The sequence below is a fragment of the Astatotilapia calliptera genome, chromosome 7, assembly GCF_964374335.1.
Source record: "Astatotilapia calliptera chromosome 7, fAstCal68.1, whole genome shotgun sequence".
Taxonomy (NCBI): Eukaryota; Metazoa; Chordata; class Actinopteri; order Cichliformes; family Cichlidae; genus Astatotilapia; species Astatotilapia calliptera.
The window spans coordinates 15,890,308-15,916,890 of NC_137428.1; the positions used below are offsets into that span (position 1 = coordinate 15,890,308).

At 38.3% G+C, this 26,583-nt stretch overlaps 1 protein-coding gene across 8 annotated transcripts in view; it reads right to left on the reverse strand.

Annotated features, from left to right (window-relative positions):
* mast4 (microtubule associated serine/threonine kinase family member 4) overlaps positions 1 to 26,583 on the reverse strand; it is a 95,108-nt gene that overhangs the window by 30,651 nt on the left and 37,874 nt on the right. For 6 of the 8 annotated variants that reach the window (XM_080303494.1, XM_026173203.2, XM_080303493.1 and 3 more), the window contains exon 4: positions 16,763 to 16,794. In XM_080303494.1, coding sequence (XP_080159620.1) covers positions 16,763 to 16,794 — 32 coding nt within the window. Of the gene's footprint in view, positions 1 to 8,048; positions 8,130 to 10,572; positions 10,896 to 16,762; positions 16,795 to 26,583 lie in introns of those variants that run through there. The other 2 variants (XM_080303497.1, XM_026173209.2) reach the window with 1 other exon arrangement.

Genomic DNA, 26,583 nt, shown 5'->3' on the forward strand with positions numbered 1-26,583 from the left:
ATGGGCACAAATTAGATGCCATGTTAAAATAATATGTTGCTTTTATCAAGGTGAATAAAAGGTACAAAGGTCATTGTGGGTAGGTGGCTGGTAAGAAACACGGTGACATCATAGTATCAGATGTAGATAAGAACCTTCAGTTGTACCTGTGGGTGTATCACAGTAAGATTGGGGCACAAAGGGTCACTCTTTTTAAAGCCATCTGTTATAGTCACAATCTAAGTTAATAATATTCATTTATTTCAATTTAAAAGCGTAGCAGTTTTGGCTACAGTGTTTCTATTTTAATAATGCTGTTGTAGCCACATTAACCAACATTTTGCTACATTGTAGCACTGACTTCATTGCCAATTGAATTAACCAGACCTGGCAAGATATCGTTATTACAATGTTAACATATTTTCTCTCTTTTCAAGTGCAAAAAAACAGTCAGCTACATAGTTACATTAATATGCTTGCTCACTCACATGCTTGGATACAGTTTTACATTTTATTGACACCACAGAAACACCACAGGTAGCAGTTTTTACCTGAATATAACAGCCATCATAGTTTCAATGTCTATTCATATGTTGTGCTGGTAGGGAATGATGTGTCATAAAAGTGGTTTCTGTTTTGGTTTGTTTTTTTTCTTCCTCCAGCTAACTGGCTTCCATCCTGTTGTTTACAATACTTTCAGCACTGTTAGCACATTTAGCAGAGTAGCATCAAAGCTGAAATCATAGATGCAGGGGCATGCAGCAACCTCACAGGAAGTTGTTTAAAATAGCGCTGCAAATGTTCTTTTTTTCCCCCCCTTTTGGATATCCAATGAAGCACCAATGTATACGCAATTTATTTCAACTTCAATATTATGTGCCTCGTAAAACACAGATGTTCCAAATGTAATAGTTTTCTATCACAGCGGAAAACACGTTCAATTAAAGCGACCCCTCTAAAAGAATTTCCCCGGTTTCATAAACTCATATGGAGGATAACATGAACCAAAGTCAGAGCCGATGTATTGACAATTTTGAATGCCCTTTGGCCAACTTTCTTCTTCACCTTTTAAAGCCCAGGAAACACCTGCTCTGACAAAAAACAGGAAACAAAGCAGTGTAGCATCATAAGCTGCTTGTAGCTTCTTGTAGTTATAGTGCTACCCCACTGGCACTCAAAAATCCAAGTTTATCTCCCTACATCAGAAGGGAAATCCGATTTTGACTGAAATCCCAGTCATCCTTGTTTACTCTGGTTTCTAGAGCGAATCATGACTGTGGACATGTTCCATTAATCATTTATCATGATGGGGACTGAGTGAATAATATCTGGTACACAGGTTCTCGTAGAGGATCAAATTTAATGACATCTATTTATACCCTCTACGAGCATTCAGCCAAGTGAATGCCACACTGTCGCCCAATCAAGCTTCTTGTTGTTTCACCTTCACATTGCCCACCCCAGTGTTTGTACCTTCATGACTCCTGACTGCCACTCATTGAGAGATTTAAACAACTGCTCCTGGATTACTTCACAAAAAGACTTCCACAATTTGTGACAGCATGCAGTTCATCTTCATCACATTTGATGTTAAGCTGAGCTTTGGTAGAAGCCCCTCTGTGGCCACAGTGAGGGGGGGAAATCATGTTGGTATAGTGAAGCTTTAAAGGGGGGGATAAAGAAGCCCTGGGCAAAGATGATAGTGAGAAAGTAGGCCAGTATTTATGCTGTACTGCAGATGTGTGAGATTCCTGGAATGGATCCATAACTATTTGAAAAGTCTCAGTATTATGCAAACTTGTCCGGATCAGCAAACCATTGTTGGATTACGCACAAGCACTACTACAAATTTCTCTTTTAAACCACTAAAAATACTTTCCAAGGGTGCTCATAAAATGAATTCACAGCAGAGCTCATTTTATTTTTACCTTACTTTTAAGACTCCTTTTACAGTAACCTACATTACTCAAACACACAGTAGTTTCAATCTGTCAGAAGCAATTTCTTAGAATTCAGCTTGGTTACTTATTCGGGACACAGGAAGAGGCAAAAATAGATAAAGCCCTTTGATTTCCTTAGATTCCAGATAAATCTGAAATGTCTCATCCTGACCCATGTCAACAAAAAGCCATGTTTAATCTTTTTAACTTCCGCGAGTTTTGCTCCCCTGTCACAGCTGTCAGGTGAGCTGACAAAGCGCAATGACACAAATTGCAACTCTGTGCTGACAAACCCAAATTCAAAGTCAGACATACGACACACACCACTCTATTAATAGTATTTAAATACTTGCTGCTTGGGTAAAAAGCCTAGCTGCTCATTTTTGAAGGCAGCTGTTTCCTTTAAACTAATCCCAGTTGTATCTGCACCTTTTTTAAAAATATATATTTTCACATTTGGTTTATGACATAATTTACTTTGTACCTCATGTCAATTTGGCATAAATTAAATATTACAGAAAACAGCTTACTTTATCCTCCTTCCCTTTTTTCCTCATTACCAATGCTATAAGTAATGAAAAAAATATATAAATGGAAATCCATTCCAGCTCATCTCAGGTCAAAGATTTACTGGTATATAAAAATCTTAATATCTACATTACATTAATTATTTAATAATATTTGTGAATAAACGGGTAACTTGTCACGAACAGTGGGGGGAAAAAGACAAACACATTTATGAATAATGCAAGATGTCCAGAAAAACTGCCAGTCTCTCATGTTAAGCTATTCTGCACTGCAAAATAGGTCAGGACATGGATTAAAAATAAATTTCAGTATATGAGCTTCACCAGTACTGTAGCCATGTCATACTGTATATGAGGGGAAAAAAGGGATCAAGTGGCTTAGCAATAAACCAGTGTCTACACACACCAAATCCCATAAACCAGCAAAACATTTTTAATTCAGTCAGTCTTTAACATGTCAACTAATAACCGACATCAAAGCATGTCTTCTGGAGCTGGACTTTATACAATTTTTCAGAATAAAATACATTTTATTGGCAATGGACACATACTGAAACAAGATCAACAGCAAACAATTAAACAACCATCCCAATTGTCACATTCTCACTGTAAATTAATATGAATGATCCATGTGGGAAACCTGAGACTACCTCAACAACACATTCAACTGCACAAAGCAAATAACGCACAACAGGCAAGACGGCAACACCCAGCTTCTTATTCATGTTGGCCTCATACACCTACTACTGTAAACACGGTCCCTGCTGCCACTCAAAGCTCCAGAAACTGTGCATGTAAATCCATTTGGTAGAAAATAAAACGTTTTGCTCCGTAAAGACGCATATCTGAGCCTGACTACATTATTTGAAGGACCCTAACTAAAAAGCAGCACAGTACAAAAAAAAAGTAGCAAGTTTCTTCAATCTTTAGATGTTACCTTTGGGACCGACGCAGGCGAGCTCCACTGAAGAAATGTGGCATGTTAAAGTTGGACAGAACTGTCCACAAACTAGAATCCGACATTGTGTCCAAATCATGCCAAAGAGGGAGATGTAAAGGAGGCTTCTGAAGACTTGATGAGCAGAACCGATGGCTATCAGAGTTCAAGAGGTGGTGACCTCTGGAGCAGTCTTGACAAGTACTCTCCTTAGGTCCAAACTTCCTCTGCACAGGCACATCTGCAGGCAGCTGCGGCATAAACACACTAGCAGGGAGGACACGTTGTCCTCCTCTGTCCTCAAATAAAAAGTAATCCAGGGAGGATCCTGAACGGCACACAGTGTGTGATCCAGGTCAGGTGCTGACAGCCTCGACTGTTGCAGGTATATGACATCTAATACCAGCTGACTTTGTGTTTTCCCTTCTCACTGCGATTGCGTTCCGTATCCCAAACACTCACCGTCCTCCCTGCGCTCAACATGCTTCATATCATGTAACAGGCATCTACCACTTCACATCCTGTGAAGGGGGGTTGTGAGACAGAGGGGTAATGCATCATCAGCAGATGCTGCTGGGCATTCGCTACGTTCACAAACTGGCACCCCTCCAAAAGTCTGGTGGGTCAGTATTAAGCAGGACCTATTTGAAATTGAAACGCTGTGCTTCTCAATGGATTCTTCTGCTATTGCATAAATTCTTCGCTCCATAGACAGTCTTACCTCATTCATTTATTGGTGCTTCACCTTAACTACATCACCTTTGATCTATGACTCTTTTTTTTTTTACTATGTAAAAAGATAAGTAGCTAAACACAATGCATACTGGGAAATCATCAAACTTTACAATGTTCAAAAAAATATGAATAAAAAACAATGGCAAGCTTTATAAGTCTGATGTTTCAGGCGAGCAAAATAAATAAAATCTCAGAGCTAAACTTGGGAATTCACATGCAAACAATTCGCTCCGTCAGTTCAGTGATGAATGTAACTTCTGAGTGCTGCGCGTATGTGTGAGAGTTCAGGTCAGCTGATCACCGCAGCCTGTAACGTGCAAAGCATGCAGGCAAATTCTCTGAAGTAGCTGTCAGGTCTCCAAACAAAACAATATCTCAAACAAGAGGAACCATTAAAAGCTTCTCCCAAAGTAGTTTTATTCAGTGATAATTCTACACAGGGAAGAGCAGAGTTCAGCCCTGAAAACACACTTTACAGCTCCAGAGCAACGATAAGAGTCCCACAATCACATGCACAGTTTACAGTCAGTATACTGAAGATGGCACTTTCACAATCCAACATAAAAACATCTGTCCTTTCTCATCTGAGCTTCAAGTTGTAAAAAAGATGTGAACCTCATGTGAGCACATGCACACAAAGACTAATGTACCTTAGAAGATTGATTAAGAGTAACTTGCATTTTAATAAAGAGGACATGTCTGTTTTTGCTGATAAATCAGAGTTGACACTTGAATAATGTCTCAAAAATATTGCACGTTTAATAAGAGCGTAAGTTATTTGGTTAACTATTTGTATATTTGTTTAGTTATTTATTTCAGTTATGTAAAGCATTATTACACCTAGATTTCTAACTATAAAATCTTGCTACAGCCAGTGAGATTAAGATAGTATATCATTCTTCAACCAGGACAACAAAGCAGTTCAAAGACAGGCTGCAATCCTCACTGAGGAAGTTCCAGGTCAGACCTGAAGACCATCAGGAAGCAATGAGCAATGAGTCTAATAACTTGCCAAGTATGCTGTCTGGAAGGGATTCAAAAGCTAAGGAAGAGAGATGGAATGCAAAACCAACAAAGACTGGCACCTAACCACTGCTACTTCACATGCACAATCTTTGGCGACTGTGTCGTCATCAGAAGTTATTTTTATCCGTGTAAAACCTGAGTTTGTGTGTGTATTCTGTCAGAGTGGCTCAGTCCTTCTCCCTACAGGCCAGCGTGACAGCCTTCACTCTAATTATGGCCCTGCTCCGTTTCTGTGTTCCACATTAGAAATGGCAGTTCAGATGGTTCAAAGTCAAACTTGCATAGAGCAGCATGAATAGGGAGGTCACTGCTTGTGCTGACATCACAAGTAGAAAAATCAGGGTTGCTGTGCCTCTTTTTCTAGTAGCTCTTAAAAGAAGGAATCAAAACCATTAAAGGGAACCTATTGTATTCATTTCTAGGTCCATATATTTATAATTACTATTTCACTCTTTCTATAATAGCACTGAATTACTCAGTTTAAAACTAATATGGAAACTATCTTTGTTTATGTTAAAGCGGGTCCTTGGGTAAGCTCGTCAGTTCATCCAACGGCTAAAATTAGTCATTTTAAAATTCTTTTGATTGGCTGCCCCTTGTAAAAGCAACATCTGAACAGCAGGTAAGAGAAGCGCTCACTGTAAGATCACTGTATTTGGCATGTCACAGTCTCTGAGAACATGAAAAGCCAAGACTAAGAATAAGTCAGCCTGAAACTGAGGATTTAGAGGAGTCAGAACACTTTGACTCGTGTGAATTGCCTGTATGTTGGATTCTATTAATCTAATGGTGACCATATTAACACTAATGGCGGTAAATTACTCCATAGGGTAACTTTAAACCAAAAAAAAACATTTTCAGAAAATGTTATTAAGTGCAGGTTCCAGTGGGTTAACAGTTCAACCAGCAATATCTCTGATTTTACTTTATTAGACCATATAGTCTAAATCTTCATATCTCTTAAAGAGCAAATACTCTGCAGTTTTCAGACCATGGAGTCAATATCTTTTAAGGCCGGATTCACCATCTTTAGCACTGCGTGAAAAGCCCCAGTGCCCTCAAGGATTTGAGGCCAGTGTTGACGCAGCAGTGTTGCTGACTCAGAGATCTGGCAAACAACTATGTTGTCAGGCAAAGAAGTTGAACATGGCTCAACTAATACTGGGACTAATATTCAAAGACAGATTTTGCAACTCTTGCCAGATAATATCGCATTCAGACACTGCTGTGCAGCCTTTAAATTTATACATCTCTTATTAAATGTCAGCAAATGAAAGGTTTAATTTCTCAAAAGCACCTAAAATCACATTTTAATCAGCACTAAGGCAGGTCACGACTGTCCATCTAAATATGAAATTGCAAAAAACATGAAACAAAACATTTTCTTTCTTTCCCCTTCCCACCATCTCTTCTCCCCTCTATTTTTCTTTCTCTCCCTCTCTCTCTTTCTTTTTCCCTGTCCTATCCCTCAGTCCCGTCTGTAACAACTGAAAATAAAAAAAATACATAATTAAAATAAATGTCAATCAAATGGACCAATATGGCAAGGGCATGATGATCCACTTGGTACAGTAAATCCGCTAGGCATCTTCCTTGTCCTTCAGACAACAACAATTCTGATGGCTAAAGATCCAAAAAACAAAACAAAAACAAAAAAACAAAAACAAAAACAAAAAAACAAAACAGTTGATATATATATTGATATACATTATGATGGTACATGTGTTGCTATGTAATGGTCCTATAGGATCACCACAAGTGTTCTGATTTGGCTTCTTAACTGTGACCATGTCCACTGGCACATGAATAAAATCTGAAAATGTCAATAAATATATATAAAAATAAAACCTTTCTACATTCTTGTATGGAGCTGACTCACTTAAATACCTGCTCCACTTGACTCTCTATGAAAGCTGAGCAGGAACAAGAGGAGACCAGAGGTGAAATGGGTGGGTGTTTTCATGCTATTCATTGATACAGAAAATTCTCAGAATTGAGCGTTTTGAATGAGCTGCAGAAAAATTCATTCCAAGTTTGATTCCACCCATTTTTCTTGGCACGTGTGCTTTAGATTCAGGCTGAATAAACCTGACAGAAGACCGTGGCACTCTTCATATCAGTAAAACATATATGTTTAATGAACTGACTCTAAGACTGTTCACTCAAAGTGAGCCAATGGTGAAAGAATATGCTGCAGAATGTTTGTCTAAACTTAATATAGGAGGCAAAAAAACCTGCTTTCGCTAAAACTGTACAGACTCACAGACTGTAGAGAGGACACAAGGACACAAAGATCTCATCTAGTGCTTTCATGCCATGTGTGCAGACTGCCTGATCAGCTCACCTGTAGTTATACAAACATTACCTCACCAGCAAGATGGCTTCAACCCGACTCTGTCATTTCAAAGTGAAGCACACATAGTTGGCCCATGAACAATCGCAGTTTTAAAGCATCTGGCTAGGTATAATGTGGAGAACGGAGAGAGGACAGAGTGACACGCATCATTTAAAATCTAATTATAAACTATTTGAGATCTAACCAATAAGCCCTGATGTTGAACCATTACCAGCTTTTACTGTTTTGAATACTCTTCAATCCTAAATGAAACAAGCCTGGGATTCACACAGATTGAGACCATAATTAACTTTGATGTATTGCAAATGCCACAAATCCTACTTAGCACATGAAAGAGAAGCCTAAACCTCAGAACAGAGAGGGACAAGATGGGGGAAGGGGTGACATTATCAACATTATATAAGTATCACGTCCTCCCCTTTCAATGTCATTTCAATGGCAGATGATTTTGTTGTCGCGCTTGAGCCATATGACAGGTGAAGACAAGGTAACATGCACCAACAGGCCCTTCAAAACAAAACATCCATGGTTGAAGAACTCTTGCTTACCTCCAGAAATGAAAAGCGTGCAGTGGGCTGCACGGACTGCAAGGGCTAGTGGGAGTAGGGCTCAAGCTTCTGGGAGTGAGGCTGCAAGTTAAATGGACTCTAGTGAATAGTTGTCTTTTATCACTCTCTCTCACACTCACGCACACAAAGACAAAACCCCCACAACTCAGACACATGCCCAGATGAAAACAGCAGCATCATGAAGAGTAAATGATCCCTGTCAAATGAACTTAAGTTGTGTTTGAACAGCAGGTCTCCGAGGCATTTGTCTAGTTCGCCAGTTTTCGTTTAACATTGGGGATGTCTGACCTTGTAGACTATTCAGACTAAAACAAAACATGTCAATCATGTGCGTTCGCTAAAATGCTCATAAAAGCAGTTATAGATTAACCAGTCTTAACTGATTTTAGAGACGGTGAATCTCCTGTTGGTCAGCCCATACAGAATGACTTTCACTTTCTCTACTGTAGTCTATGTGGCCTCGTGTATCGAGTCATTTTTCAACATAACTGTCTGCTCTGCAGAATATTTGGTCCTGTAAAGGTGAGAATGTTTTACGACAGACTCTTCTGATGACTGGTACAACCAGAACTCTCCATGTGGTTTTTACAGTGACATTTCCCTGCTAAGCTTAAAACCACTAATCATTTCATCACAACCATTAAGACTTCATTCATATTGCCCAAGAACCACGACATGTGAACTGTAGATACTTTGAATCAGTAACACATGTATTAATTATCCAAGTTAGTTAGCTCCCAGATATGTGCCTTTTGCACAATATAGTCTGAATTTATTATTTATTTGTATATTTTTCAAAACAATAGAATTGTCCAAAACAATAATAACCATTTACAACTGGACAATCCCCTTGCTCTTATTCTGAAAGTTCATCACTGCTAACCATGTTGCATCTGATATCCTCATGTTGCTGTTGTACCTGCATTATCATAATAATCTTGGTATCGGGATCAAAGTTGCAACTGACCAATCATGTTGGAATAGCTTTGCAATGTAGGGAAAAAAGGAAAAAAGTCTACATTACTTAATTTGGCTTGCTAGTGATTGGTTTTTTTTGTGTGTGTGTGTGTGTGTGTGTGTGTGTGTGTGTGTGTGTGTGTGTGTGTGTGTGTGTGTGTGTGTGTGTGTGTGTGTGTTTTATAAATAGCACTAGCAAACAATCTTGGCTTATGGTAACGGAATACTGAGACAATGTCATTGGTCAGCTGTAATATTGATCATAGACCACCATTATTACGATGTTACAGAAACACCACCAGCACAGGGATATCATCGTGCACTAACCACCCAGCTGCAGTTAAGCAAAATTAAGGACCTGAGTCTGTCATCCCACAGTCTCGATGTACTCAAACTGTACTGGATTGCAGCTTGCAACAGCAGACCTTGTTTTGGTCTGAAGACCTGCTGCAGGGTCTAACAAGCACCTGCACCAAGCAGAGAATTGGACCTGCTACACCGAAAGAGCAGAACAGCGACTATTTTTATCAGCTGCAGTCCAAAACAGTGGAGTTGTAATCCATCCATTGAACGAGGAACTTACTTAATACTCAGTATCTGCCTCTCTAGTGTTTGTGACAAATTATATCAGGTATTATTTATTTTTTAAAAGCACTTCCTTTCATGCACTCCTGTCTACCTTCCATCACTACAGTTTAAATCTTTGGGAAACACTGGAGAGGAAATTCAGTTTAACACTTTTGTTGGGATTCGCTGCCAATGTGAAAAATTATATCATTGGTATATCACCAACCTTATTCAGAACCACAATTTGGTATGCCCCGACATCACAAGAGTATCACAGCAAATATAATTAGTGGGCGATGTTTGCTTGGAGATTTTTAAAATATGACATAATATATTATACAATCATTATCTGCTAAATTCCATTCCAAACATTTTAGAAAAGTCTAGTTTGATGGATGACTAACACTGTAAAAATGTATCCTGAAATGCAGATTTTAAATCCTCAAATGGAGGGAACCATAACAAATGCCTTGTTGACCTAAATAAAAAGTGTATGAAATCAAACCAATGACAAGAGCTGTGATAAAAGCGGAAACTGACATTTAAACCACACAGCCTTCAACGCTTCATCTAACAAACATCGTCTCAACACTCTTGATAGGTGTTGCTCTGTGAATGCTTTCTACGTGTGCACTGTTTGCTTGTGTCACACCAGCAAGTAAAACATATTGTGCAGTTGCGGCACTCCTTTTTCGTGGCACGTTACAGTATCTGTCCATCACATGCCCGTGCATGATAACATAAATCTGTGAACACGAACATAAACACAGACACGCGAGCACATGTAAGCTGCTGTTACCTAGCTGTTAAAGATCTGGCTTTAGACTTCCTGCTGCAGGTGCTGCTGCTGCTAATGCTAACACAGCAAACAGCATAAAGCAACAGTAAAAGACAGCAACAAATAAGACACAGAGATGGATCAAGCTACATACTTCAGAGGAGCCGTCTCCTGGGTAGGATAACGGAGGAAAATACTCACTCTAGCGTCAGCCCTGGAATTCTCAGCCTCTCCCGCTGGGCTTTCATGGCTGAACTGTGCTCGTTTGCTCTATTGTGGTCATGATATGCATTCACACTGCCTGTCTACTACCCCCCCCCTGCACTGACAAAGAGCCAAACCCCGCCACCACAGGACGATGAGACGGATTGGTTTTCTCTCCCCCGTATAAAAAAGGGAGGGGGTTTAAAAAAAAAAAAAGGGAAAAAAGGGGGTGGGGGGGCTACGGCTCTTGTTTTGGTCTTTCCACGTTCCACCTTGAAGCTGTCAAATGAGATCCTCAGTTGCCTGCGGAGGGCATGGAGGCAGGACAATACCCCTTCTCCCCTCCCCTAATACACGCCTCCTGCTCCTTCAAACACATGCACATTTGTGCCCCCCCACCACCACCACAACCCCTTCACAAGCTGGTGACTTGCTACGGAGCAGAAATTTAACGCAAGTCTTGGACGTGCAGTCACCTTGACAGACGCTAATGTGAGGCTGCTCCGTGCGATGTCAACACAAGCACAGGGATGATGTCATCTTCAGAAGAGAAACAAAATGCATCGCTAACTGCCAGTCTGCCTCCGTCAATGTACAGGAAGCAGGACTGTAAATCAAACTCGCAGAAATAACTGCAAAGATGTTTTTTGGTTTTGCTTTGTTTTTAAAGGGAGACATGCAGCGAAACTGAGAAATGATGAAGTGCTTGTGTTTAAGCTAGGGAGCCATAAACTGAAACTCAAAGAAGTACAGTAGGATGACGCACCCAGAGTGTCCTGGAGCAATTTAAAGCACCCTGAAAATTATTATTCATCATCAGCAAAATTATTCGTACTGCCAGACCATCAAGATCCCAAGAAGTTGAAATGAGTCAATGACTCACAGGAAATTATCTGTGAATGAGTTGCTGAGTTACAAAAGATTGAGGTTATTAGGAATAATTTGACATCACTCTGTAAAAGAAACACATTTCCAGAAAACGTGTTTGCAATGAGTCAGCTACAGGAACTGCAAAAGATAGCTGCTGTAGGATGATGCTTTGTGCAACCTGGATTTGGCTGGAGAAATATAGAGGGCAAAGGAGACCTCACTCATTCAGACAGTACACTAATGAATTCTTTATTACTACGAACATGTCTGAGGAGCAAAGAGGTACTGCAGATGACACCAAACACTGCATTAACTGCAGACGTAGAAAGCAGGAAGTGCCACATAAGGAGGTGTAAAGCTGTATCTAGAGTATAAAAGGTCAAATGTACGGCTATTTAAAATGTCAAATATTTATTTTTTATTTATTTTATATTTTTCCAGATGTGCAGACACAAGACATTAGCCAGGTTTAAATTAAAATTAAAATTCACTTTTTTCACAATACTTTGTGCGCAAGGGTAACATTTTAATTCACTGCTATTGTAAGGGACAGTGTACTGTTACATGAATTATCACATTGGCTTTCTTGGCCGGCTTTTAAACTGTAATTTCTTACAACAGCTACAAAACACTTTCAGATGTGGTTGGCAATATGTTCTACATGCTAAATCCAATAGATTTATACTACCTTAATTCAAACTAGAGGTTACAGTCCTGGTCCTCTGCTAGAAAAGGGTGAAGTGCCCACTCCAGCTCAGGGACGATTTCCTGCCCCAAGTAGAGGAGTTCAAGTATCTCGGGGTCTTGTTCATGAGTGACGGGAGAAGGGAGATCGACAGACGGATCGGTGCTGCGGCTGCAGTGATGCGGATGCTGTACCGGTCCGTCGTGGTAAAGTGTAAAATCGAAGCTCTCAATTTACCAGTCAATCTACTGCTGTGGGCAGTGACCGAAAGAACGAGATCACGGACAGGGGTGAGGAGTTCAACCATCTGGGAAGGGCTCAGAGCTGCTGCTCCTCCACATCGAAAGGAGCCAGTTGAAATGGTTTGAGCAGCTGACAAGGATGCCTCTTGGGAGAGACCCAGCACACGCTGGAGAGATTATATCTCTCAGCTGGCCTGGGAACGCCTTAGAACATCTAACCATCCATGCATACTTTCCTCTTACCTTTCTCTCAGTATATGAATACAAATATGTAAACCTTATTTAAAAAGACCTGAATTCAACAGCTTGCTTAAAGTTGCTCAGTGCTGGAACTTGATTCCTGGGACTGTCATCTAAATGATGTCACATTAAAAAAAAAGACTTGTTAGAGAAGAAACAAAGGTTAGGTAATGATATAACCAATAACAAAGAATTTCCTTGAGAAATTCAGTGAACAGCTTCTGTACATTTTGGAGGACAAATTATATTAAATGGTTTGGGACTACACTGATTAAACCAACCTTTGATTTACCTTTAAAAGCTGACATGTGGAGATATTTTTCTTCTTACGTTTTTTTCGAGATTAACATCTTTTTTCCAATAACCTTTGGGCTAAAACCTGGTTTTTCAAATGATTTCCTATTTGCTTGTTCAGCTTCCCTTGGGTACTTATTATCCAATTATGTTCTGCCTTTACTGCAACAATGCTGAGTAAGAACTGAAGCACAGCATCTGGGTATTCTCATCAAATCTGCAGTGTAACCAGTAGTAAACAGTATTGTTGTGTTTCCACACTGTAAAACTGACCTTTATGGTTATTGTGTGTTAAAGAAAGTTAATAGCGTGTATAAGTAAAAGAATAACATTACTCTTGATTAAATTTGCTACCAAAATAACATATATTTTGTTGATACGATACAGACTGAATGATAGTAGGTTAATATAAGGCTAATGTAAGCTAACATAACTTAACCCTATTAGTAACATTAGCTTAATATTAGTTACATTAACTTACCCACCTAGCATATGGCCTTCCCAGCTGCCTCAAACAAAATGTACCATGTATGTCAGGATAACATAAGAAGAATAATGCTTGGATGTTCAACTAGAACTCAGTAACCTTGAATTTCTTAAACAGATCTTTTAGGTACTTTGCTAAATTGGAGGCATTTCCATCGTTGATCTGAAAAGCACAGTGGCACTGTTTGAATATTGACTTTTGCAAATCAGTTTTCTCTACTGAAACACAAAGTAATTCCACACCCAACGTATCCAAGTTATCACAGCAGCTAAACTATTTGTCACAAATAGTTTTTAATGTGCTTGTATGCATCTTTCTTCTGTACGCATAGACTAGAAGACTAGAACACACACTAATCATTATACGGTATGCCATTCATTTTCAATAGAACTGCAGCCTTGACATACACTACCTATAGCAGTAAAAAAGAAATACTTTTACATTTTCAGAATTTTGCAAGTACTCGTTCTGGTGACTAACATAATTGATTACTACTGTTACAGCAGCCACTGTGAAATATTTCAGCTTACTCTGTGCTGTTATTGTATATTTTACACATGTTTGTATGGGATATTGTATTTGTTTTAAATGTTATATACCTATGTGGTATGTGACTTTTGTTGCTATGATGCCAGGTCTCTCTTGGAAATGAGATTTTTAAGCTCAATGAGATTTTTTACCTGGATAAATAAAGGATTAATAATTAATAAACTCTAAGAGTACTTGAATACAAAATAACTAGCTGTTTTCCGTATCTTGTATGTTGAACTGTTCAGTGTGTAGACAGATACCACTAGATGCCGCTAGCGTTTGGTTACATCATTTAAAAAAAACCTGCTTACTGTGCAAATAAAAATGAATCTAAGAATCATAAAAACTTTGAAAATTTTCACGTTTTTTTTTTTTTTTCAAGTTAAGGGATTTAACTACACCCAATTTTCTAGATACGCTGCCTTCCTTTTCTTTCTGGAAGTAAATATATTTCTGTTTTGGACTGTTGGCCTATACAAACAAGCAATGTCAAAGGAACTCATTTATGGTTTTAAGAAATAACTACTGATCTTTTTTAATGGTCTATAACATTTTGTCGACTACCTAATTAAAATTTAGCAATAGCTGTGAGCTAGGACTCAAACGTCTCCGTAAACACTAGCGACTGACTTAATGAAGCATGGTTGAGCATCTGTTAAACTAAATGTAATAGAATCTACAGTCAACAGAGCCACTTAATATCCTGTTGCATGGCAAAGCAGCTGATGATGCTAGACAGAATGACATGTTTAGTACACTAAAACTGCAAAAGGCTATAATTTAGGCAGGGGATGAGAAACAGGATCTAAAACCATGGTCAAGAAATCCTGTGATCCATGTTGATCTGCATACAAATAATTGATTTTCAATTAGTCTCAGAACCCAGCAAAAGACTTCCAACTATTAAGGTCAGTCTATAAATAGGTTAAACTGATATCTCTACTAGAATGACTCATACTGGAAACAAGTGTAGATATGGCTGTCTGAAGAGGTGTAATCCATCACTTCTGCTGCCATGGAAAAAAATAAACACAAATGCCCTCAGTAATGAAAAGAAAATGTGGATAATGCTAATTAAAAGGCATCAGCCAGCATGTTAATGACATCAAATGTTCAGTAGATGGCTCTCTGTCACAAGAAAACCTCAGAGACTACAGAGATTTAATCAACACTGAGCCAGCACTAAGGAAGCACTTTGAATTCAGTGCACTTTTCCTTACACTGATTAGAAGATGTAGCCAGAGCATCTGGCTTTCCCCCCCCCCAGCATATTCTTTAATCGGCTCATACATGTCATATCAACATGTGACCCAACCACACATAATAAGCACCAACAGTGAGGATATAGCTCTAATACTAATGAGAATTGATATTCTCTTCTTGTTTTAAAAGATAACAAATTAGTACAACCATGTTTTGGCTTAGTAAATAAAAGTAAGCTTTGATACATCTGAAGCCACCATATGAAGTTTGTCATATCCAAACAGCATTACTATGGTTACCAAGGTCAGTAGAGGTTCTAGCTCGCTAAATATACACCAGTGCAGTTGGTGATCTCACAGCAGCATGTTAGTAATGGGTCACCTCCATTATAGTACCTGCCCTCTCTGGTGAGGTGGCAGCGAGAGCAGCAAGGTGTCATGACAACTCTCTCACCACCAGGAAATAAATCAAACTAAAGTGGATCGATGTCGAGGAAGTCTTTTATGGCTTCACATGGCTTGAAGCTGCATCTCATCTGCCCATGGAGCACCTTCGATAAGCTTGTGAACACAAATGTGAACAGCCAGCCTGAGGAGGATAGTCTGAATAAGTGCAAATGTCTGTTCTTTTCTGATGACAACACAGACCATTATAAAAATAGAGGTCAATTATTTCACCATGCAAAATGATATTCCCTCTATTTTCCAAAATGATAGTGTGTGTGTGTGTGTGTGTGTGGGGGGGGGGGGGGGGGGGGGGGAGGCAAGTACTCCATTCCAACAAAACAAATCAAGAGCTGTCATATATACGCTGACATGTCAAGATGATTACATGTATAATATGGTTAATTTATATGCCATGGGTTAACAAGATCCATTCTTCTCCAGCTATAAAAGGATTTTTTAAGGAAAATTGACTTGTTTTTCCACTTACTTACATCATCTTAAGAGAGAGAGACTCTAGAGAGTATATGACCAAGCACCTTCAATATGTAAAACCTCTTTAAGGTAAGAACTCATATAGGTATTAGCTAAATAGGTTACAGAACAGCTATTTTAGGCAAACAACACAAAATACAATGAGCCCAAATGAGGCTAATACTTTATCAACTAGCACAGAACAGCTGGGAAAGAAAGAAAATCTGCATAGTAAAACTACTGAACTCACACCTTTGTCCAACAGTTTTCTACATGTTGAGAATCAGACATTCCCAGGTATTTCAGAGTTTTATCCTCGAGTTACAAAGCACTCAAAACACCACTTTTCATGTACTGTAGTATTATTGTAGTATGGGTAGAGAGTTGGGGAAAGTCCATAATAATATTAAAGTACATTTTTAGATGAAAGACAACATGTCTAAAATGTAAGACAGTCTGAAAACCTTCCAAATACCATGAATACTGTTCAGCTTTATGTTCAGTGTACACGTATATCGTGGCATCTTTACAACTTTATTTAAACTTTCATGTAAATATTTCCTTTCATTTGAACAAATCTAATGAATGGACAGCTTCTAAGAGTTTCATGTTGCTCATAAGAATGGACAAGCACACCTTACTATTTCAATGAATACAGTGGGCATCAATAAAAGAGGTAGTTACTTTATATCTCTTTAACATTTAAGATGGTACTTACAAACTGCCTCTTCTGGGAAGACTCAGCTCCTTCTGCAAATGAAAACAAGAGAGTTATAAGCATCAAAATTAGCACTACAATGTACTTTAACTCATCTTTTACCAACAAAGACCAAAGAAGAAAGTCAGCATTATTAAAAGGTTACTTTGGCTCATTTATGCAGAACTACCAATTACTTGTAGAAGATATGTCATATATGTGCATATTTATATCCTGAAAATGACAAATGCAAAGCAAAACTTGAAAAACAGCATTAATTTACAAGGACCATATTCAGCATAATATTTATGTTTAAAAATAAATGAAAGGAGGTGATGATTAAGGCAGCAACTGAAGTTCTATCATAAACTTTAATCTGTTCTGCTTTTCAGCTGCTCCAGCAGGTTAACACCTTCAAAAAGAGCCAACATATGGACGGAGAACACGGAGCAGGTGTGAAGCTGTTATATCCATTCCCAGAGAACTGGAATAATCTGCATCTGGATTTCAAACTGTTCACTTTAATCAGGTAACAGCTGCAATAAAATTAATGACTCAAATGATTTAAATTGAATTTGCCTTACTTGAAGATTGTTTACATTTAGTGTGGATTAAGGAAACACGATAACTCAGTCAAACACATCAAACACAAGCATAAAAATACATTTCACAACCTCCTTATGCTGTAAATGCAACTTGATGGCTGCCTAACTTCTTCTACACGTGTTGGTTTTAATACTTTATATGTATAAAAAACAAAAGGAGAAAAAAAAGTGACTGAAAATCAGTTGTATAGGGCAAAAATACACAGAGGTCACTGTGTGTACTGAAACGGCCCAGCAAACAACAATCCCCTCATTGATTTCTGGAGCGATTATGTTTTCTCACAAGATTGTTGCATGAAAAAAACAAAAAAAACCTGCATGCAAACATTTGCAGAGATGCAAATTTCTTGCAGGCAAACAACTTACTTATGGTGGTGGGGGTTTTTTTGTTTGTCTATTTGTCTATTTATTTATTTTAATCTGTAGCTGTGTCCACTCTCCCAAACACAAAAATCAAATTGTATTGTGACATCACCAAAGAGATGGCACAAACTTTAGATATATTGAAGATTTCCCAGATTTCAAGATTGAAAGCCCTGTTGGTTTTCTTCCTAAAGGTAAATACAATGGTTTAGCTGAAGGACTGGATACAAATCTACATCGCATTCAGAGCAAAGTAACTCTGTACTGTTGGCAACCTTTGGGTGCTGGCAAAAATTGTGTATTGCCCAACCAGTTTGTGAGTAGTTGCTGAATGCTGCTGGGAGTCGCAAGGTGACAAATTTCAAGGCACAATTTTCCTGAGCATGTGTGTTATGGTGCTTCAGTGAGGTGATTTTTTTATTTTTCCCCACAGAAACATAACTGGCGAAGTGAACACCACTGTCAAACTTTGTTTGGTTATTTGTCTTGGATTGACTGAGGTCCATTTCAATTTTTTAGAAGTATTATGACTGTGCCTCTGGGAATAATGTGTTGAACTTGTCCACAACTGAAGTTATATATACATATTTGTCCGTATCTAAGAGTACAATTAGTCCCAAGGATTTTAACAATTCCAGAGAGTGCTGCCACTTTCCTTATTTTTCTGACAAGATGATGTGCATTTCTTCTGGAGCATAACTGATGGACAAAGCCAAGCTGTCAGTCTTGAGCTTTGAAGGAAGCATTTTTAATAAGATGTAGTGTTGCACTTGGAAATTTCTATGTTCCATATTTGGAGTACTAAGGCAGCTTCACTGGAGTGAATGGTCCCTAAAATTGGGTGCTTTTTTTTTTCTTAAATCAGAAAGTAAGACCTATAATGTTACAATATTTTAGTTCTAGAGCAGTCAAGGAAAATGAAACCTTACTAAACTACATTTTTACAGCAACAAAATGTTTGCATTTTTTATGTGGAGCTGCAAATCCCCTGAATCAACGGCAACTGCTGACACCATCGGTAGAGAAAAAAACTGCAATTGAAGCTTCAAAAAAAGAATATCAGGCTTGCTGCCCTCTTGCTTTGTTGACAAGTCACACCTAAACACCACCTTCAGTGCATTAACCTGTAATACAATCAGCTCCTACAAATATTCAGCTCCTTTAGAGAAATTAAATTGCATGTTTCAGGAAAATGCTCCAAAGGATTTCTTTCTCTAAAAGCTGCCAGGAACAAATAAGTAAAATACAGCAGGCTACAAATGAAGCCACTGCTGCTGCTATAACATCTGTTGTACGAGTACCACATGAACAGCCATGCAAGTCAAGGACCAACATGAGACAATGACAGACAATCCCAGTGTACAGATCATTATATCCCCCATAGAATTAATAGGACAGTTTGTTCACACACTCCTGCAAAGAACTCAGGTGTTTTATTGCCCTCAGAATAATTCTGTGTGCAGTTTCAGCTCTGATTGCCTCAAATCTTTCAGTGTAGTTTCAATGTTTAAAATTAGATAAATAACCAGGTTTGGCTGCATTTTGTTTTGGGGCTACAAATCCCAAAGATAGGATAATAAAATGTTTTATTGTCTAATAACAACAGCCTGATAAGAGCAGGTCCTTTGTCTCACACAGCGTAGGACATTGAGTTGATATGTATCGGCTGCTACAGTCAGCAGAAAAGATGCTAAGCCCCACTCTCCCTTTGCTATCAATTAGGGCTTAATGTCTGGTTTCCCCCGGTGCCTACTGAAGACCAAGGGCACAGTGTTTCCTTGAGAGACATGACCGACGCGAACACAACACTAATTACCAGGCAGTGAATGACTTACAGTGATGGAAAAGCCACCAATCATAGAACACCAAATCAATGTGTGAAGTCTGTAACATGAATGTATTCATTCATGCCTCAGGAACATATTTACATAGGTAAAAATAAATGTCTCATTTCTTCATGCTTTTGACACCTTTCTGAGTAAGCAAAGCTGTGCAGAGAAAGGGCTCCATTACTATCAACAAACGCTTTCAGATAGCACTGAATGCGGTTTTAATGAAACCATAGTGAGACGAGTTCTACCTCAAACCAATGTTCGGCTTTTGACAAAATCACATTTTCTTGTATAAAAAAAGCAGCGCTGATCTAACACGAACTGAGAATTGACATTGACACTCTTATTCCACAAAACAGGATCTTTAAAAAGCTTATGAAACTCTGAGCTTGCAGAAATATAGAAAGTTACAACTCTTAACATTTAATGAAATCACATCCGACTTTTTAGAATGTTTTTATTTCACATTTTTCAGCAATATGATTGTCTCAGTGCGTTAGAGAGACTGTATCAGTTAAGAGTCGTATTTAATGAAATAGCTCTTTAATAAAGTATTGCAAAGGCCTGCAATAGCTTGAGATCTGAAAGCACTGAATATGTGTAAAACACACTGGAAGGAGGATGATGTATAGACATGCATGGCTTATAATGGCAATGGACCACTGGTGCTAACTGATATACTGACCTAACACTGAAGAAATAGCTGAATAATGAAGTGAACAGAGCTCTACTTAATGCCAGATTCAAGCAAATGCAGAAAACACATCTTCATGGAACATATAAGCAATCAATCCAGGAATTTCGGAATATAAACTCGACAACGGCTAAATGGAGAACTCAAGCCTTGTATTATGAAGTGAGTTCAAAATATTGAAGATTTCTTTCAGTTATATCTGGATTCACTTACCCCAACATTGGTAAGCTTGATAAGTGGTCACACAAAGCTGGAATAAAGTTGCAGCTAAGAATTTCTTACTGAGAGATGAGGAGACAGTTGCTTTTGAAAAATATCTTTGACCCTGCTCCTGTCCAGACACAGAAGTCTGAGGGATCTCCCAGGAGTGGGGACACAATTTTGCAAACCAAGCAGGAACATATGTAGATCTCAAAGTGACAGATGGACAAAACCAAAGACAATATTAGTTATTTGTCATAAATTCCACTAGTATTGTTAATTCATAACATGGCAAAGCTCAGTACCTCTACTCATACTCAAGTTTCCTTGAATAGACTTAAATAACAAACCAGAATGTATGAGAAATGCTTTTGTCCTTTTTGTTATTTGGTGCCATTGGAGAGCGGGTTTTTATAGATTGTTACCATGGAAACTGGCTTTTAGTTAGCCTGTAGCCTGGCTAACTTTTAGGCCTAAGATAAATCGGTCTTTGTGTAAACCTGCACAACTTCAAACTCATTTAAGGACAAAACCAACCAGTCTAAAAAATAGGCAAATAGATTTTCTGTTCCCCCAGTTTCAATTGTGTTAGCTGTCATCGTGGAAATTCTTCACTTTTTTGCCCCACTTCATCATTGCACCAGTAGACCTCACCTCTTAGATTTCCCTTACAGATATTTCTCTGGGTGTGGTCAGAGTCACACAGGAGCCTGTCATTGTTAAAGTCATAACATGGAAGTCACACAAACCCCAGCCAGATCAGGTAGAATAAAAACAATGATTGACTGGCAGGAGACATTTGAACAAACAACCGCAAAAACCCTACATTTTACCATTTAGCAGCCTTACTTTTTATAAGTAATTTATGAGTAATTTCTAAAGTTAATTTTCAACTAAATTATTGAATGATTACTTTCATTACATGCATTTTAATTTATTTTTTAAAATTGTAAAATTTACATTTAAAAATTATTTTTAAATTTCCTTTCATAGCAAATAAGATCAGAGTGTAACGCCATGATGAAGTGGCAATCTAACAAATGAGCAATGAAAGTGGATCCTGTACATGTACTCAGCTGTTTATACAGTAACATATTTGGTACTGAAAGATAACATTTGTGACACGATGAACCTAAAAGTTGGTTTTGTTCCACAGAGTGAATGTCAATGAATGCCTTCTAGCAACAACATTTCATATCTAAGACACCACATCAAAGTGGTGGTGATACTCTTGTAAAAAGGCCTATGTGTAATGCTTCATTAATAATTCCCCTTGATTTATTTTGGATTTTCCCTACACCTCAAGATCAAAAGTGTACTTATTTTAACTGTAGTTTTCTGCTGACTAGCAAGGAAATTCCCATTCTTGTATCAAGTCATAATGTCATCAAATCAAACCCTGAGTGGAATCGGGGGAAATGAAGCCTAGTCTCCTGAATACTTATCACATCTGGAGGCTGCTATAGCATGCCAGAATGATCACTCAGGATTGCTGCTCAGATCTAGACTACTTTAGAAAAAATACCAATACTGTTTCAGCTGCAGAAACTCTCAGCAAATTGCAGCTGTGGGCTACGAGTCATGTTGCTAGTGAGGAAGACATTCACTATGCTGACTTAAAGTTTACCATGTACTACGTAATAAATCCCACCATCATCTTGCTGGCTGCAACCACAGATAGCCAGCCGGCTGAGAAAATGGATGGATGAACGGGCGTTGTTTGCCAAGCCTAACACATGAGTCAAACAACAACAGGAAGGCATACAGAAGACAAAGTTCAGCAGCCCATTCAGTAATATAATCAGTTAGAAAAAGCAAGCTTTTAGTGTGGTTTTTTTTTTTTTTTAAGATAACTATTTACCAGTGGTACCATAGGAGTGACTCCTGTGAGATAATTTTAAACTTCAGATTGTCTTCAAAATACTAAAAGACATAAGTTTCATACAGTTGGTTGAACAAAAGCAAGCTCCTGCTCCTGTTTTTTTCCCCTCTTTTCAACATTTTTCAGACTGATAAAATGAGAGCTATGTTAAAAGTAATTATTAGATACAACCCCCTGTACATGTGTGCACACTCTTAAGCACTGCACAAAACTGAGGAAAGTTCACAGAAACAGAAAAAAAAAATACTTTGATCACCATGCGTTCAGTGGAACTGTTAATGGGCATGCTGCACAGGCTTTATAAGTCATGTTAAGTGGGGGAGAAATGTGATTTGAGGTTCATAACTAGTCCTCTTTTTAATCGAACACAAAGCACAATTTTGTTTGACGTTTGTTGGTCAAATTCTCTATAAAAAAAATAAAAATTAATGAACGGAGGATAGATTATTTGTTCACAGTTCAGTTGTTTTATTCATAACATACATGAAACAAAGAGTTGGTCTTCAGAGTGGCAAAAAAATCCTAATCAAAGGTTTTACTCAAAACTAAATTTTACCTTCATCATTGCAAAACGCTGCTTCAAAGTCAGAGACCTCAAGTGAATCTGGAGATCAGGAAAGATCAAAGAGCTCCAAACGTGGTGTAGGAAGGACTACATACAAGACCTTAAAGTGCATTCACCGCCCCTGACGAGCAAACAAAAGACGCTACGTTAAACAACGACATTAAATAATAAACTTGATGTTTGACCAAAGAAATGAAATCTGAGCAGCTGGCTTTACATCAGTAAAATCAGGTCTACAATCTCAGTAATAATTTCTACCATGACGCTTAGCTCACTCTGAAAGACATCGATTTCTGCGCCAGTAGGAGGAGATTCATAGTGAAGTGCATCTACTGTTAGAAAGCTTTGCTGATTAAATCTGTTGGCATCCTCGTAGTTTTGCTTGTAGCAGGATGTTAGGTGTCATAAATGCTTAACCCACTGCCTCATCCAATGCTGTAAGAATGAAACGCCTCATTACAAGACAGATACCCAGCTTAATGTTCTTTTAATTTGATGACCACCATTGTTTTGAGCAAGGAGTTCTTTTCAATCTGATAACAGTGAAACCTTAACACCAATTCATTAGGGACACCTGCTCAACTCCTCTTTAACATAGTATCTAATCAACCTATTACACTCAGCGCATTTAAGAAGTTGAAAGCAAGCATATTGCAGAAAGTGAGATAATCTACACAGAACAGAATCTACACAGTAATTACTCTGTCCAACAAATAATTGAACAACGTACTGCATTACTTTTAAGAAACATAACAAGTAATGTGTAATGTACTATTTTTTGTGTAACGTTCCTGTGTCTGTGAAATCGGTCCAAATATCCAAATCAGGGTTGGTGGAGGGACAACTTAAAGCTGTTTTACTGTACTGTACAATTAACATGTTCAGGCACTTCTCATTTAAAAAAAAAAAAAAAAAAAAAAAAGCTAAAAGAAACACCTACAAATATGTGTTTAGTAAAAGTGACTTGCATATCAATCGAAAGTTTAGAATTTGTAGAAGTAAGTTTTATTTACCATATTTAAATATGTAAAATAACAAGTTGACCAATTTAGGAACAGAAAACGATCATTTAAAGCTGTCGCGGCTGTTTCAGTGAAAAACTGTGACAGAAATACAGGGTGGGCCGTTTATATGGAGACACCGTAATAACATGGGAATGGTTGGTGATATTAAAGTCCTGTTTGTGGCACATTAGTATATGTGAGGGGGCAAACTCCTCAAGATGGGTGGTGACCATGGTGGCCATTTAGAAGTCGGCCAACTTGGATACAACTTTTGTTTTTTTTCCAATAGGAAGAGGGCCATGTGACACACCAAACTTATTGGTAATGTCACAAGAAAAACAATGGTGTGCTTGGTTTCAACGTAACTTTATTCTTTCATGAGTTATTTACAAGTATTTTATTATGGTGTATCCATATAAATGGCCCACCCTGTATATTCAAAACAACACAGAGATCTGTGCGTGCTAATCTGCTAACAGTGCTTAATTTAAAACATAAAAGTTAAAGTTACTGATATAATATAATAAGAACATTTCTTTGTTCACAAGTTTAATTGCTGCTGTCATTGTTACTGCCTTTCAGATTGTTTAAAAAGATGCCCAAAGTGTCCATGTCACATTTGTAACTGGGATTTGCATATAGCTCATTGCTCCCTTCAATATTTAAAGTGGAATGGTTTGTTGATGTTTGATAGGAGCAAACACAGATGATGGACGTGATGTACAAACTCAGACAAAAGACGGTATGAACAGCTGGAGATGAGAAAGGACTGGCAAGCAAAAATAACAAAAGACATGAGCTGAGTTTAAACAGTAGGTAGGCCTACTGTAAGGGCATTGGAAAAATGTAAAAGTAGAGGCTAATGCTACATGATATATATTAAAGCAAGAAATGAAAGGACTGAAAAATTGTTATAAACCACAAACCTTTAGAGAAATTGTGCCTTTCAGAACAAAAGTTTAAAAGATAAAGTTTTCAGGTCACCATGACAAAATTTCTCCCTGATAAATTACTGTACAGTATGTCTCCTAACTGCTCATTTGGAGTTATACTTCCTCAAATGCTATTTCTCAGTAATGATTTTATGTGGTTGTTCTTGTTTAAAGGGGAAAAAAAATTTCTTAATGTGACTTCATTCATAGCGAAACGCAAGTACTCTAGCACAAGGACACTTTAGCAGAGAAGCTGTTTGCGTCTTCTAGCAAAACATCATAAGAGCTTTCTCTTTGGCACTTCACTAAAGTACTTCTGCTTTTGAGAAATTAGCAAATAAAGGGAAAAAAATATTTCAGTGTTTACTGCTCTCATGGAGTATAATGTCTATCCATAGCTATGTTAATATAAAAAGGATTCATGGGTAAGCTTTAATGAAATGCACAAAATGTGAAAGCAAATGGACTTTCTGCTTCGGCACGGTCATAATTTGTTGGCCAGGCTGCATCTCACCAGCTGGCTCACACCACTTCACACAAACGTCTCTTTGGAGGCACACAATGTCACTGCATTTCTACTGGGCCCTTTTATTATGAGGTGGTGTTAGATGGATGTCAGAAGTACAGTAAAACTCACAATGCAATGCCAGAGCTTCTGAAAGAATGATCCTAATCAAGATGAAGGGCAAGTGTGGCTGCTATAGACATCAATAAAATCAAGAGAATTCCAGCAAATTTTATGTAAGGCAAGAAACATGGCAGCTATATAGACATGGAAACTACCAGGAGAGCTATGGACAGGTAACACAATACAGACACACGCCTCACTTCTGAAAGCTGCACACAGACACACCCCTCACTTCTAAAAGCTGTGCAATGACACACCCCTCACTTCTACAACCTGCGTAATGACACACCCCTCACTTCTACAAGCTGCGCACAGACACACCCCTCACTTCTACAAGCTGCGCACAGACACGCCCCTCACTTCTACAACCTGCGTAATGACACCACCCCTCACTTCTACAAGCTGCGCACAGACACACCCCTCACTTCTACAAGCTGCGCACAGACACACCCCTCACTTCTACAAGCTGCGCACAGACACACCCCTCACTTCTACAACCTGCGTAATGACACACCCCTCACTTCTACAAGCTGCGCACAGACACACCTCTCACTTCTACAAGCTGCGCACAGACACACCCCTCACTTCTACAAGCTGCGCACAGACACACCCCTCACTTTGCAGTCCGGTGAATTGGTTTGACAGTGTGAGCAGTTGTTGGTAGATGTAAAGCCCATCTTGAACATCCGATGACCTGTATAGTGCACTCTATGTAGTATTTTATATTGAATTAATTAAGGACTGGGATTTCTAATTAAATGAAAGGTTTTTAAGCAAATCTGAGACCAGAAGTTTAGGTCTAAGTTAACTGATAAATTCGCTTCCCATTTTGCAATAGGAAGTGATATTGATTCATCTGTCTTAGAAAGCATTCTGTATATTTTAGAAAGTAATTTTGGGGTTTTAAGAGTAAGAAATTGAACCACACTTGTTTGTAGTGTTTGTAGTTCAACTTGACCCGGTTTAAATCTCTTTTTTATTATTATTGTTCCAGATAGGTGTACGTTTGCATGGGATTAATAAAGACTCCGTCAATTTTAGAAACTCCCACCATGCTGTCAGAGAAGAGCTGATGTTGATGCTTTTAAAGCATTCATGTCGTTGGATGTTTGAGCTGATAAATGGTAGGTCTGAGA